At 33.3% G+C, this 15,798-nt stretch overlaps 1 protein-coding gene across 5 annotated transcripts in view; it reads left to right on the plus strand.

Annotated features, from left to right (window-relative positions):
- The window catches only part of LOC150077602 (1-phosphatidylinositol 4,5-bisphosphate phosphodiesterase delta-4-like), a 298,832-nt gene that overhangs the window by 238,942 nt on the left and 44,092 nt on the right, over positions 1-15,798 (plus strand). For 4 of the 5 annotated variants that reach the window (XM_090386233.1, XM_090386234.1, XM_090386230.1 and 1 more), the window contains 3 exons: positions 2,075-2,195; positions 6,999-7,084; positions 12,520-12,602. In XM_090386233.1, the coding sequence (XP_090242359.1) occupies positions 2,075-2,195; positions 6,999-7,084; positions 12,520-12,602 (290 nt within the window). The remainder of the gene's footprint in view (positions 1-2,074; positions 2,196-6,998; positions 7,085-12,519; positions 12,603-15,798) is intronic. The other variant, XM_090386232.1, reaches the window with a different exon arrangement.

Consider the following 15,798-nt stretch of genomic DNA (forward strand, 5'->3'; position numbering starts at 1 on the left):
ACCTAGTGTTTGGTATTACAAGAATGCAAAATGGGATGATCTGCAAGATTTCTATTCCTTGGCTGGATTACTGTTGTAAATCTTTTGATGTCAACATTTGCTCAGATTGCATTGGCAAAATTATTCTTGTAGTGATAAAATCCTTTATTTCACACTCCACTTTAAAATGTCATCCTTTATCTAAACCTTGGTTTTCCAATAAATGTGCTAAGGCTGTTCAAGATAAGAATGTTGCATATCACAGTTAGCTAGTATCCAAACCTCCAGCTTAATAACTGCCTCCACCAAAGCTTGCAACAATTGTAAGGCAGTTTTTAATCAGTTCAAACTAGATTTCGAACAAGCTAAGAGTAGAAAACTTTCTTCTTGTCCAAATGGTAGTTGAGCATTCTGGTCTCTTGACAAAACTATTGTGCAACTTTTTCCCATCTCTATTCCCACTTTTGTTAAAACCAGATGATTCTGTTTCCATTTCAGCCAAAGATAAAGCTGACCTGCTAGAATCCTACTTTTCTTCTAACTCACATATTGATGATCTTGGTAAACCACCTCCTATCATTCACAGTACACTCCATTCATTGCTTCCTGAATAAATAAATATATAAATTTATTAAATAAATATATCGGAACAATTGTGTTCCAATATATTTATTTAAAAGCAAAATGATGTTGAAGGATTTTGAACAGTCTTGATGCTAAGAAAACTTCAGGTCCTGATGATATTTCTCCACTTGTCCTCCAGTTCCTTCTGCTGGAAATTTGCTCATATCCAGTTCCTACAAAAGGGGTGACACATCCCTCCCATCCAATTATCCTCCCATTGTGCTTACTTCTATTCTTTCTAAAGTAATAGAGAAACTGATTAACTGCCAACTCTTAAAACTATTTAGAAACCTTCCTTCTGATCATGATCACCATTATTGATTCCATCGGTGTCCATCCCCTGATGTTCTTGCTTATGTTACCCATCTATGGACAAATTCAATGGAAAAGTTTTGGTGAAACTTAAGCAGTTGCTCTTAACATTTCAAAGGCTTTTGATTGTGTTTGGCATAAAGGTCTTTTACATAAGCTTCCATCTTATGGTTTGCCAACTGGTTTTTGTAATTGGGTATACAGTTTTCTCTGACTGCTCACTGCAGGTAATGGTAGGTGGCTCTCCATCTTTCCACTTTCTTATTCCAAAGTCTTTTTGCCTAATTTGATATAGGTTTACTAATAGAAGCCAGTAACTTTGAAGTGGCTGTCCTAGTGGTGTCCTTCAGATTATTAAATAATAGCAAATTCACCTGTTTAGTAAGCAGAACTTTGGATTTCTTTAAGTTGAACATAAGCCTCAGCAATACTTAGCTTAGTCTTAAATTGGAGCAGAATTCTCTATGATTGAAAATCAAATGCAGTAAAGCATACAAATCGTATTTTGTGTGGTGTTTAGCAATGTGTTTGTAGAAGCAGCGGTAAAGGATGCTTTTTGTTTTTAATGAAGAAAACTACCAGTGCACATGGAAAACTGAACAAATTTGTTTCTGGCAATCACACGGCATTCAGTGGACTGTATTTTGTGCCATTGTGTGAATTCAAACATGCACTGTGTATTTGGGAACAGACATAACTTGTCTGTAATTGCTGATAGACAGAATCTATCTGCAATTATTTAATTCATCCACAGTAACTGAAGATTACTGTGGATGGATTAGTTTATGGTAATCCCAAACTCAAAATTTGACTGCTTTTCATTTTTGCGAATGCCATGAAAAAGAATATTGATTCATCTGGGTGGTTAATTAGCTAGGCATTGAACATAAATGTTTAATAATTTAATGAGATATTTGGAATAATATAACTATTTATAGACATTTATTTTTAACTATTTATATATTTATTTATTTTTAACTACTTATCTATATTTATTTTCATGCATTCTCTGTTCTTTCTAAAGTAACAATCATGTTCCAGCATATTTCTTTAAAAGCATAAAATTGTTGGCTGTTGAACAGTTCCATTAAAATATGCAACAGCATTTTTTTTTTTTCTACATTTCAGTAACTATCTTTAATTTTTTTTTCATATTTAGTGGACATATGGGATGGAGCAGAAGGTGAACCTGTAGTGTATCATGGATTCACTCTTACCTCCAGAATTCTTTTTTGGGATGTTCTAGATGCCATAAAGCAGTATGCATTCAAGACTTCTCAGTAAGTGTGTTTTTATTTTAAGTTAATAGTCGCTTGTATTTCGAAAAATGCCCATTTGAATAGAAATCTTATTAAAAAAAAATAATTCCAAATCCTTTTAGAATGCTGCTATAAAAGGATTCATAATTAGACTTTTATAGTTTAGAAATATTTTCACTCTCTTACCCTCTTCTTTTCCTCTAAAATCCCAAGAGAAAAGAAAATTACCACTTGAAGTATAATATTCAAAAATTTATTTTTTGGGTTTGTACTAGCTAATATTTGCTTTCTATTTTGTTGGTGGGCAGAGATGTAATATCTAGACCATCTTATCAAAATTTCTTCTTATGCTAAATACATTCTTGCAAAACAGTATTCCATGTCTGTTTTTTAAGATCAGTATTCCTTTATATTAGTTTTTTTACCCATTTAGTACCAAGTTAATATGAAAAAACCTTTAATTTATTTGACTTCTGAATTGGAATGTTCTGACAGTTAATTTTTTCAGCAGAAAGGAATACTGATTGACAATGTCTCTGACATCCTTACAGTGTCTGCATTTGATCACTTAGTTGTTACAAGATGTTGATTCTATTTCTTAATACTTCACTACTAATGCAGTGTATAATTCACTACTAATGCAGTGGATTTATCAAACGGAACACCTACAAGTTCAAAAACTATAGATATGCTGTCATCCTTTATAAAACTATAGTTTTCCCAATCCTTGAATTCAGCTCACCCATCTGGAATCCTCACATGAAAACTTTAATTAACAAAATTGAAGCAGTCCAAAATAATTGTCAGTTACCTTACATTCCATAATCCTCTGTTTTATCACACAGTGTACTATGAATTGCTCTGTGATTACTTTCATCTGAAACCTCTGTGCACTAGAGTTATTGCTGACATCACCCTTCTAGCCAAAGTAATCACTGGAACTTATGAAGCATCTGATATCCTTAGCAAAATCAACTTCAGTGCTCCTTGTAGATAAGTTAGGAACCTTACACTGTTTCGCCTTGACTCTGCCACTATGGACTTTATGAAATTCAGTCCACTGAACAGAATCAGTGACTCTGATTTTTGACAACTGATTTTTGACAACTCCCAGTCACTGAACTCCATCGACAAGTTTGCCTCTTCTCTTCAAATGCAAAATGACTAGCTCTCATCTAATTATTGTAGTTTATTATTATTTGTTTTTATTATTTTTCTATTCTGTGATTAATTATTACTTGTTTTACTGGTAACTTAACTTAATGCAATCCTCTTTTGTACATATGATTTTAATGTTTGAATCTATATCAATGTTTATCTTCCTGTTGGATCTCTTATTATTGTTATTATGTTTATTGTTCTGATCTCAGATACACTGTTAATGGTTACCTGTTTTTTATCTTGTTATTAATAAAAAAAAATTAAAAAAAATTATTAAAAAAATAAGATACTCCATGATTTCTAAAATGAAGAAAAACATCAACCGAGCTGTCATCAATCAAATGAAAACATTAGTCTAGTTTTTCACATTGTTTCCATGAAGCATAGATATCATCCAATAATTATGGCAGTTATATGGAAAACCAATTTCATAATTATTATTACTACTTAGCCATTTGGTGCAAGGAAGCCTGAGGCTTATGTTGCACCTGCCAAAATGAGAGAGAGAGAGAGAGAGAGAGAGAGAGAGAATCCAGCTCAGGACCCTGGGTGTGCCAAGCCCATACTCACCAGATAATTGGTAATATTGATTGTTGCAACTGGTTGTGACATTAGGTGGGATGCAGATTTTAGCATTAGCAAAGGCACATGATGCAAGAAAAAGCTTATATAGCATCAGCCAAAAAAAAAAAAAAAACCCTTATTTCACCAATCCACTCCCTCCAAATGTTTGTCAAGTTCTGCCTTGAACCTATTTAAGCTATCAACTTCTACAACAGATGGAAGTTTGTTCCAGCAATCAACCACCCGCTAGCTAAAGGCAAACTTCCGCACATCTATTCTACAACCGTCTTTCCTTAATTTGAATTTATGCCCTCTCAGGCGATTATTCTGAGCAAGAGGAAGAATCCCATTCACATTGAGCATGCTCAAACCATTCAAGATTTTATACATCTCAATCAGATCACCTTGCAGGTGCCTAGTCTCCAGACACTGTAATTTGCAAAACTTAAGCCTTTCTTTGTAAGATCAACCCTTTGTTCCATTCACTGAATGGAACAAAGTGAGTGGAAAACTGAATGGAAACTACTGCATACAGTACTCAAGGTGTGGCCTGACCATTGCCTTATACAAGGGAATAATCACCTCCTTATCCCTTCTAGAAAAATTCATTCCTGTATATAATTGACAAGACACCATGAGCTACTCTTGCAGACCATCTGCACTGCTCAGAAAACTTCATATCATAACACCATTATCCCCAGGTCCTTTTCATTCTCTACCACTGTCAGTGTGGTACCATAGAGTTGCTACTTTACTCTGGGATTACTGCTTCCCATATGTAGTACTTTATATTTGTCAATGTTAAGCTTCATTTGCCACCTCTCAGCCCATCTGCTCAACTTTTGCAGCAGTGTACTGTCATTAGTGTCATTAACAACCCTGCCAACCTTCGTAAAAAGTAAAGTAAAAATAACAACCCTGCCAACCTTCGTATTGTCTGCAAACTTGGACAATAAGCCTGATATACCATCATCAGTATCATTTATAAATATAGAAAAAAAGCAATGGACCCAACACTGAACCCTGAGGGACTCCACTAATAACATTAGTTCACAAAGAGCAGTGTCCATTGATTACCATCCTGTCTTCTCCCACTCAACCATCCCTTTATCCATATCAGCAATTTGCATCCAATGCCACACTGCTCCAATTTGTGCAGCAGTCTTCCATGTGCAACAGTATCAAAGGCTTTTCTAAGATCCAAATATATGATATCAAAGTTATTCTTTGCATCCAGTTCCTTTGTGACTACATCATGGTATCCAGTCAAATTAGTCAGACAAGACTTCCCCTTAACAAACCCATGCTGGAACAGAAGTTAAACTAATAGGTCTGTAATTATCTGTGTCTCCCTTTGATCCTCCTTTGTGGATTGGGGTCACATTTGCACATCTCCAGTCCATGGGTACTTCCCCTGAGTCCAGGGAAGCTCTCATAATTATGGCTAAGGGTTTGCTTGCTTACTTTGCCACCTCGTTTAATATAACTGGATAGATTCCATCCACCCCAGGTGCCTTTCTTATGTTTATCTTCAACAGTTTCTCCTCCACTTTACTCTCAGTTATTACAAGATTATCTAGCTTACTGCCAGAGTTGAATACACCTCTGGCATTCCCCTTCCTGAATAACTCCTCGTATGTAAATATAGATGCAAAATATTCATTTAGTTTGTTAGTTACCTGAGCAGGATCATCAACAGTTGAATTTTATGATATTGTGGCTGCTATAACATCAGACCACAAAGGATTAATCAAGTGGCAGTTGCAAATTTAAGCATAGTGTATAAGCCTTGCTTCTGTGCATGTTACTAATACTGATAAAACCATATGATGCAACTATTAATATTCTATTTTCACCAAAAAATTGTACTTGTTTAATTTCAAAATTAAACATGCAATTCCATAATAAATTGCATTATATATCTAATCGGGTCAAACAAGAACACCTGTAATTTAGCAATTTTTGTAATTGCACACCTGCAGTTTTTCCTACTCATGAGATAAAAAAAAAAAATTAAATAATTATATTTACATGTTCATTAAACATTTCTTTTTTTGCTTCAATCAAATTTAGTAAGCATAGTTGAGAGTGCTGCATAAGCATTTAGGGAAAACCCGACTTACGCAGAGTTCCGTGGAATACAACCTTTATGTAAGTCGGAGAGTGCCTGTATTTTTTTTTTTTTTTTTTTTTTTGTGAATCCATAGCATTAATAGATTTTCCACTTCTACAGTTAATTCCTTCTCTTTGAAAACTCTGGTATCCTCCATTTTCTGTGTTAAATGGGTCCTTTTGTTTAATGATTATCAGAATTGTATATGGAGAGGCCATACTCACAAGTATGGCCTCTTTAATGCTCCTTAATACTTTAATTAGTTTAATGCTGCTTTTGTGTTTTGAGATAATTTTTCTTCAATTTGCACAGAAATTGATTTCCTACTTTTCTTTTACATTTACTTTTGGTGCCACAAGTAAAATCTCAACAAATTTTATGAAAATTAAAGATGTTTTTGCACTGTAAAGGCAGAATTCACAGATTGATCCCAAGAGCTGATAGCCATGACTACTTGACTTCAGAATAGTCTAAATGGCTGAAAAACTAAAGTGCAACTTTAGAGTGATTTTGGTTAAAATAATGCCCAAATGTTATTATACTGCAATTGTTAATTGAGATTCATCATTAATCAAATGCATGGAATCCTACGAGAAGCAGAATTTTAATCAAAAGGCATCAATCAGTAAGGGACCACTTTATTTCCTTTTTTATAAATAAAATGTATTTATCAAAGCTGCTCACTTGGAATTCTGAGCTCTTAAAGCAAGACTCCTTCCATTAAAAGAATTAAAAGTGTGATCAAAAGATGGGATAGATATTGCCCTTGGTTAATGATGACACACATTAACCAAGGGCATTAACCTTGGTTATCACATAATTGATTAAAAATAAAAACATTTGTATTTAATATAAAAAAAAACAGCAATATTACTTTTTGGTGCAGTACTAGCAATATATTTCAAGATATACAAGTTAACCAAGTTCTGAATCTGCATTAAATTACATTGCAATTTGAATTTAAAAAAAAATGTTATTTATTCTAGATATCCAGTTATTTTGTCATTTGAAAACCACTGTAGTACACAGCAGCAAAAAAAGATGGCTGAACATTTGAAGAATATCTTAGGTGGTAAGACCTTTTTCATTGCATAACATTTAAATTACCTGTTAATATTTTCCAAAAATACCATTTTCTCAGGGGCTAAAAGAAGTTTCTTCAACTTCTTTTCCTTATATATTTTGTAGTGATGATGATTAAAAAAAAAAGTAAAATAATAAAAAATAACTTTAAATAATGGCAAATAAATTATTTGCAACAGGTGTAATGAGGAAAAAGAAGCTGAATATATTTTTAAAGGTATGGTTCAAATTTGAAATAAAGCAAATGTCTGGGAGAGTTTTGATTAACATGGTATTATCGCAAGCACCACTGGATTACTATACAGTAATAATTCTCTGTGGTAATCATGTGCCCCACACAATGAAATAATTCATGATACTGAATGTGGAGCTTGGTGATCAGCAAATACCAAGTTTCTCCATGTTCAGTATCATGAATTATTTTCTTGGTGTTCAATATTCAGTTTCAAGTTAGCCATCCACTTTATCTTTCTTCCTCTGGATTCCACTGTCTTGCCATCTCTTGCAATTATAGTGCTTCATAATTCTGTCCTCTCAACATGTGTCTGCAGTGGACCAGTTTTTTATCCTCTGTGCCACCTTTACTCTTTCATTACTGGCTCTGTTGTCCACCATTTGATTATCATGGGATCATGCCAATTTGTTGCAAGACAATTTATTGTATGAGACAGTTTGAATGACATTGTACTGTATGTGGCAATTTGATGAAAGACAATTGGTGACTGTCACAATTTGGCAAGTAGATGATTCTGTGAATTCCTTGGAAGAATTCAGTGTATGACAAAGCAAGACAGAAAATGCAAACTTTTTAACTGTCATGCTGTAAATGATGAATTTAGTGATCACAATACAGTTCTTTATATTTTTGATGGAGCATATTATCCATCTTAGTTTTCTGATGCACATTCAAGTTTTAAAAATTTTTTTTTTTTAGGAGATTCTGTTTAAAAAAAGTGCTGCAACAGGTTAAATAAAGATTGGGATACAACAAAACCTTGTTCACACTTTACTTTAACTTCTGTAAGTCGCATTTTTTTTAGGAAATGTACAAGGCGGGGGAGAGATTGTCCCAGAGTCCAAAAATAGAGATCATTAATGGATTCTGGCTGGGTAATGTACATTTTCTGAAGGTTGATTTGCAACTGTGTGCTATAGTTTTTATTGAAAGAAGTTAGTGATAGGCTAGTACTGTGGATGGGTTAAGGGTAGGCAGTAAGCTTCACAAACCCTCAACCAATTCATATGGATGGAGTCATGCTGAAATAGGCATGTACTCACTTTCCAATCTGCCTATGAGAAGGATTGGCATGAATCCTTTTATACAAAATAAATAGGCAAAAAAATATATATAGTTTTCTGCATTCCTCCTTTCTAAGTCACTAAAATTTCTTTTTTCCCTAAACCTTTTACTTCATTTTTGTTAATTTCTGATATCTGTGTAATACACAATTGTTGTGCATACACCAAATTGTCATACTCACTGAATTGTTGTACCCCCAATTGCCTTTCATCAAATTGTCACATACAGTGAACTGTCATGCAACAAACTGACATGGACCTGATTATTATAGTGAAGTTGGGAATTAACAAGTTTATTCAGAGCATCCTGTATTATTTTTTCTACATATAAGTTGTATAGAACTGGTAATAGAACACAGCCTTGCTTCACACCTCTCCTAACTTTAATCCAGTCCATTAAATACATAAATTATAAGCAAACCACAAATTAAAATAAGAAAAATTATTTTATTTTAATCTTGTATTTTGATGGTGATATTAGGCAATAGCACATTCCACTATAAATAAAAATGAGACTAGTGTATATCCATTACTGTTATTCATATTCCAAAGTTACCAAATAATTATGACCAGCTTGTCTCTGTAATTGAATTTTATTTTCATCTGGGTGCATGCACTTGTATATTACTATAGGCCAAATTAAGAAATTATTAATATGTAGAAACTTGGAATATGAATATTACCAAAATGGATATCCACCTTTATTATAATACATTTCACCTCCAGTAGTACATGGAGGTGAAGTATATTTGGTGTTAGAATGGGCAATAGGACATCTCCCATTCTGGCACCAAATGAAATGAGCAAATTTACAGTGCCACCAGGTGACACACCCTCTCGTGCCGAAGACATTACAAATCATATGAATTGAAACTAATTAATTAATCATAAAATTTAAAATTAGTAATAATTAAAATTGAAACTAAATTAATTTTATTACTCGGGCAAAAATGGGAAAGCCTACAACATTTTATACTGAATGGATATAACAACCCATATGTAACTGTTTTATATTATATTTAATCATCTTAAAAGAGTAAAGAAGCCACCTTGATATTAATGTAAGAGCATAGTGACTATTTCACTCTAGATAGTGCTATTGATGGTACCAAACAAATTCCAGCCATAATTAAAATGGCCTATGGTTCAATTTGTGTGTTGATATCAATCAGCTGCTCATTTAATGTACTTTTTCTTTTACGGTGCTCATTTATTGACCACAATTGAATTATGCATATTTTCATTAAGGAACAACACTTGTGGTTTATTTAGATACACACTGACAGTGATTGTGTTAATCAGAAATTATACTTTTAGAATAAACATTGTGTGGAGTGGTGGTGTTTTTGTTAGTTTTAGGCACATCAGCAACTTAGACCATATTGTACCATTCTGTATTATATGGATACAATTGTGCATTTATAGGTTGATTTGCATATTGTGCAGGCTGAAAACCTGGAATAACTTGTGGGGAACCCTACTCCCTCTGCTTTAGGTCAGCTAATTGCAGCCTCAGTTGAGGAGAAATTTAGAAATTCCTCCAGTCACAGGCTGGAATCATATGTAGACCTCTCTAAATGAATGAAAAGTGGAAAAACTATTCTACTGTCATAGAGGATATAGGTGCTGTAAAATATAGTTAACTATATTATTTTGAATGTTAAATTTGATATTTAACAATAAATGGCATAATGATATAAGGTACTGTAGAAGTCCACTGAAACTGACAAAATTCCGAAATGAAGGGTTTTTTTTTTGTGAAATTGAATCATTTCAATTTGATGCATTGGCTTCTCTGACTAGCACTGTTAGATGATGAATTGGCAATTCCAATTAGGCTTCCAAAAACTGTGTTGGTAGCTTCATACCTCTCACCATTAAATTTCTACAATCGGATATTTTTTAGAAAATACTTACCCAGACTCCTGGCATCACTCAGTTGTCTTAGACTAACCAAAGCCAGGAAAGGACTGCATATTTCCATATAATTACAGATCAGTTTTGCCAATTAGCCAAAAGACTTTGCCTAAGTCTTGTGAAAAAATTATTCACAGGTGGCTAATTTAGTTTCTAGAAACTAAAAAAAAAAATTGATAAAATATGGAAGAATTGTCCATATTAGATGTGACAATCAAAGCAAAAGCAAACATCTACAATCTTTTCATAAGGAGAATTCTTGGTAATGGTTAATCTCAATATTGAGAAAGCCTTGATTACCACCTGTGGATATGGTATTCTTCACAGTTTTCATTTGTTTAGTTTGAGAGGACAGTTACTCCAATTTATACAAACTTCCTATGCCACTGAAAGTTTCAGGTTGGTTATCTGAACAATTTATCTAAATAATTTGACCAAGAGGGAGGGTGTACTGCAGGGTTCCATCTCAGTGCAACATTATTTACAATAAGAATTGCAAAAAGTTTCATGGGAAATTCCAATTGAATCATACATATTTGCTGATAACTTCTAAACTATGAATATCATTGAAAGGCAATGTCAACCTTCCATAACCAAAATAGTCATGGATGCCACAGCTTGGCTATTCTCTTGGCAGAAAAAAAAAAAAGAGAAGAAAATTCACTTCAGTTCATTTCTTTAAAAGTGCAGACTACATCCAGATGCAGAAATAGATTTATTTAAAAAAAACAAATCTGATTCCTTTTACCAATAGCATTTGTTTATCAGGCTTATATTTAGATAATGAACTGAATTTTGCTACTAATTGCTTATCTTCAAATGGCTTGTCTAAGAAAATTGAACATCAAAAAAGAGCCATCTCTGCTGTGTCCTGGGGCACTGATAGATATTCCCTCTTGCATCTCTATAGAATCTTAATTCAGTCCAGCTTGGATTATGGATCACCTAACCATGACTCTACAAGAAAATGTTCTTTATTACGTCTGAATACCATCCAGCATAGTACCCTTGGGATAGATGTATGAGCTTTCAGAACATCTACGATCCATAGCCTGTATATTGAGGCAAATGAACCTCAGGAGAAAATCCTTACTGTGTGACTATATGGAAAAAATTAAAAATATTCCATATCATCCCAGTTGGGAGTACCTGTTTCACTCTCAACATGCCATGCTGTACTAAAATAAACCTAATGAAAACTGCTGTGGAAGACTTCAATTGGAAGGGCCTGTGCACATTTAGGACATTAATTTCAGCATATCTTTCAAGACATTGCTATTCCCAAACCTCTTTACACGATGAAACTCTGGCTTCCTCTTCTTGTCTTCCTCTTCTTGTCTTCCTCTTCTATTTAAAAGTCCATTTATGCAATCAGAGGATTTATGTTAAGTCAAGTAAGATACTTTCAGTATCTCTTTGATCAGTTCATGACTTTACTGTTCTCAGCCTAGTTTTGGTGTACTTGTATAATTGAAATGTGTAACTCTATTTTCTTCCTTGCATCCTTTCTTGTTTGTTTTTTGTTAAAAGAGAATAAAATCATTTGCATTTGGGTTTTGCCACACAATAATGATAAATGAAATCACCTTCATCCTTCTCATGAGCTGTAAGTTTAATCTGTTATGTTTTACAATGTTTTAAGTGAAAAATAAACTTGTTAGATCACTTGATTATTTTCTTAACAACCATACAAGTAAATAAATTACTATTGTAGTTAATAAATCACTATTGCATAAATCACTATGTGATATAATATATTTATTTAAACTTTGTCTGTGAATATTTTTTAGTTGGTTTATTCTGTAAAAATGTTCTCTATTAATGTTTACACAGGAATAGGGAAACTAAAGCTTTTTCTTAGAATTAATTATGTGGAAATACTTTTGTGCTGATTTTTTTTTTTAGCAAATATTGTTTTCAATCAGCTACTCAATTAATATTGCATCATTTTAGATTGGAATTTTGTATTTTCCATTGAATTTTCCAGAATAAAATCTACCACATAAGAAAGGCCTCCTGTACTTATTGAAATGAAGTTGGAAATTCCTGCATTTAACTATAAATTCCAGATTGCATAGCTTTTTTTTTTTTTTTTTTTTTGTTAATTTAAAGATAAATTTCCATACTAAAAAATATATATCTTGTAATGTATTTGTGCATTATGTATTATTTGTGACTGCTAATGCAAAACGCTTTTTGATTTTATAGATTATTTATATACTGCTCCTGTAAGTCCAGAAGAAACACAGTTACCATCACCAGAATTTCTAATTCATAAAATTCTTATTAAGGTACATAACTATGTTAGTAAATATGGATATATTAGAAAATTTTTCTGATTATTTAAAACCAAGAAATAAGGAGAGGTGTAAAACTTCTTGCCCCTCTGCTTATTAAAAACAAATGTTATTGCTGCAGTACAGAACAGAATTTTGAAATGAACCCCCTCTTTTACCATGTGGATAATACAAATACTAAGTTAGTTTAAGCTTTTTGATCTAATTCCTTAACTTATTTAAAAGGTGACATTTCAGGATTCTTGCTAGATCCTATCATCAGACTGTATAGGGCCATTATCTGCTTCTGACACTCTGGCTTGTCTAACTAAGACTCTGTCTAAACATACATGCTATGACTATTAACAGAGGAACAGTTGCTGGCTAGTTGCTTCCAGTTTGTTTGAATGTGTGACTAATGGTAAGATATATTTGAAACATTTCATAGCTTCAGACAGTGTCATATCCAGGTATCATCATAAGGGGGGGCATGGTGACCAGGGTTTTGAGTTTTGTTAGAATGCCTCCTGCATTATTTATGGCACCTCCGTAGCCAGGTGGGAAGGAGCAGCAGTGCGTAGCACACGCTTCTTGATTAGACTAGAGTTCGAGCCCATCACCACCAAATACAGAGGATGCGGAAAGGTCAGGGAATGACCACCGCATATCCCGGAGCAATATGGCCTTAGTTGCTAATGCTCCTAAAAACCAAACAACAGTAACAATAACAGCATTATTTATTTATTTTTTTTTTTATTTCAAATTTTTGGTTAAGGGTGCTATGCCTTCTCTACCCAATCTTGAATACACTCCTGGCTTGAGATGAAATGTGGCTTTATGGATGTAATCCTGGAACCAAACAGCATTCATCCGTTAGGAAGATTCCTTCTACCCTTGACTTAGCAAAAGCATGGTAAGTGTGAAACAAAACAAAGACCATGTTGTTTGCAGGATTTGACTGAGGCATTGTCCACCACAAATATGCTTTAGAGCAGTGCTTCTCAAACTATCTGTGGTGAAGGACCAATTTCTTTTATTTCCAATCTGTTGCAGACCGGTACTTTTGTAAAAGTACCGGTACTTTTTTTTTTTTTTTTTTTTACTTTTGTAAAATACAAATCTCGCAGACCAGTAACGGATGAATTGTCGGGGACCGGTAACGTCAGCGACCAATTTCCAATTTGTTGTGGACAGGTAACAAACAGTTCACGGACCAGCACTGGTCAGGGGACCACACTTTTAGTAGCACTGTTCTAGAGGGACAAACATTTTAATAAAGAATTGTTAAAGTTTTGTGATGTCTTCATTAAGTGGTTTGAGGAAAAAGGCCAAAAGAGTGGAATTCCATAGATTGGCTGTTTGAATATGATATTGTGCCATCTCATTTGTTTCTACTTGTATAGAGTTCTTTGGACAAATGCATTATCATTAAAGTCCAGCAACTGTATTCTGTGGATATAGTGCCAAATGACTTCTTTTTTTTTTTTTTTTCCCTAGACTGGAAAAAACTCTGAAAGGATAGATTTAATTATGTGCAAATAATAATGAGTAATACAAACTCAACTTTTGGGATAAAATGAAGTTTGGAAATTGGCCTTTTGGGGGCTTCCAAAACTAGGAAAATCATAAGGCTAGTGCATTGCCTCAAAAGGACAATATTTTTAAGGGATTAAGTCACCATACTCTAAGTATGGTTACTTTACATTTATAAAGTATATAAAGGTTTAAAAGACTCTCTGAGAGGAGATAAATAAATTTTTTTCTGTTATGAATGATCCTATACCCAGAGGCCATAGATTCAAAATTCACATTTTGAATTAGAGAATTCAAAATGTGAAATTAATTCTATTCTCATTATTAGAGAATAAAATTAAAAAAATTATCAAAAGTACAAAATCCACATTTGCAGTATAAATCTTTCCCTTACAGGAAAAGAGGCATTAGCAAAGTCACATAATGCAAGAAAGCAAGCTTATATAGCATCAGACAAAAATCCTTATTTCACTCATCCACTCGCTCCAAATGTTTGTCAAGTTCTGCCTTGAATCTATTTAAGCTATCAACTTCTACAATGACAGATGGAAGTTTGTTCCAGCAATCAACCACCCGCTGGCTAAAGGCAAACTTCTGCACATCTATCCTACAACTGTCTTTCCTCAATTTGAATTTATGCCCTCTCAGGCGATTATTCTGAGCAAGAGGAAGAATCCCATCAGCATTAGCATGCTCAGTACTGCATATGTGAGAAGTTTTTTTTTTTTTTTTTTTAGCCAGTAAGTTGTTAATTACTGGAATATGTTATCTCTTAGCTAGTTGCGGCTGACTGGATTGGGAAATTCAAAGGTCAGCTGGATAATTGCCTACGTGAAGATGGAAAGGCAAGGTTTTTATTACTTTTTAATTTTTAACATTTCTATTTTTATTCAGTTATTTATTTTTGGCCAGTTCAGCAAAAGCCTTTGGTTTCCTTGCACTATATGGCTAATACTAATATCATAGCAGCCTAAATATACTTTTATCACACATTTTACCAACATGGCTCATGTATCCAAAAAAAGTGACAGTCCACAAAGTTTGTTTCCTGTATTTGATATTTTTTGTCATATTTATATGACAGCAGTTTTATTTTATCTTAGTAATTCTAAACCATTTTTGCATGGAATGGATTTTGCACTAGGCACTGAACCTTTTAGACATGTGCTGAAAAATGGATAAAAGATGCTGTAATGTTCTCAAAAATAAAAGATAATCAAGAAGTAACAATTTTTACTCTCTGTTTGCAGTGTAATTTGAAAGCTTATGATAAACATAATGTCTGTGAGACTATAAATGTTTGCAACTTTTCACATGCTATACAGCTGCAATGGACATTATCAAAGAGGAGATTATTTTCCACAAGAAACTTAAAATGATTTAAATAATAATACACTTCTCTAAATCACTTAACACTTAAAAAAAAAAAAAAAAAAAACCCAAGTGTTTTGAAGAAGTTATATCATAATGCTTTTAGGTAGCTGGTGACAATCCCTTTTTCTTCTTGCTGAGTAATTTTTGGTTAAAGCACAGTTTTGAATTACTAAACTATTACTATTGTCCCTGAGTGGAACTGAAAGTGGTGAATGTAATTAGTTACTCTATTCTTATGTGATAAACTTCTTCAAATCAGTGTTGGGTATACTGGCTCTTCCATATGTTTTTGAATGGATTAGTG

This window comes from Mastigoproctus giganteus, chromosome 12 (genome assembly GCF_048544385.1).
Source record: "Mastigoproctus giganteus isolate SK-2022 chromosome 12, ASM4854438v1, whole genome shotgun sequence".
Lineage (NCBI taxonomy): Eukaryota > Metazoa > Arthropoda > Arachnida > Uropygi > Thelyphonidae > Mastigoproctus > Mastigoproctus giganteus.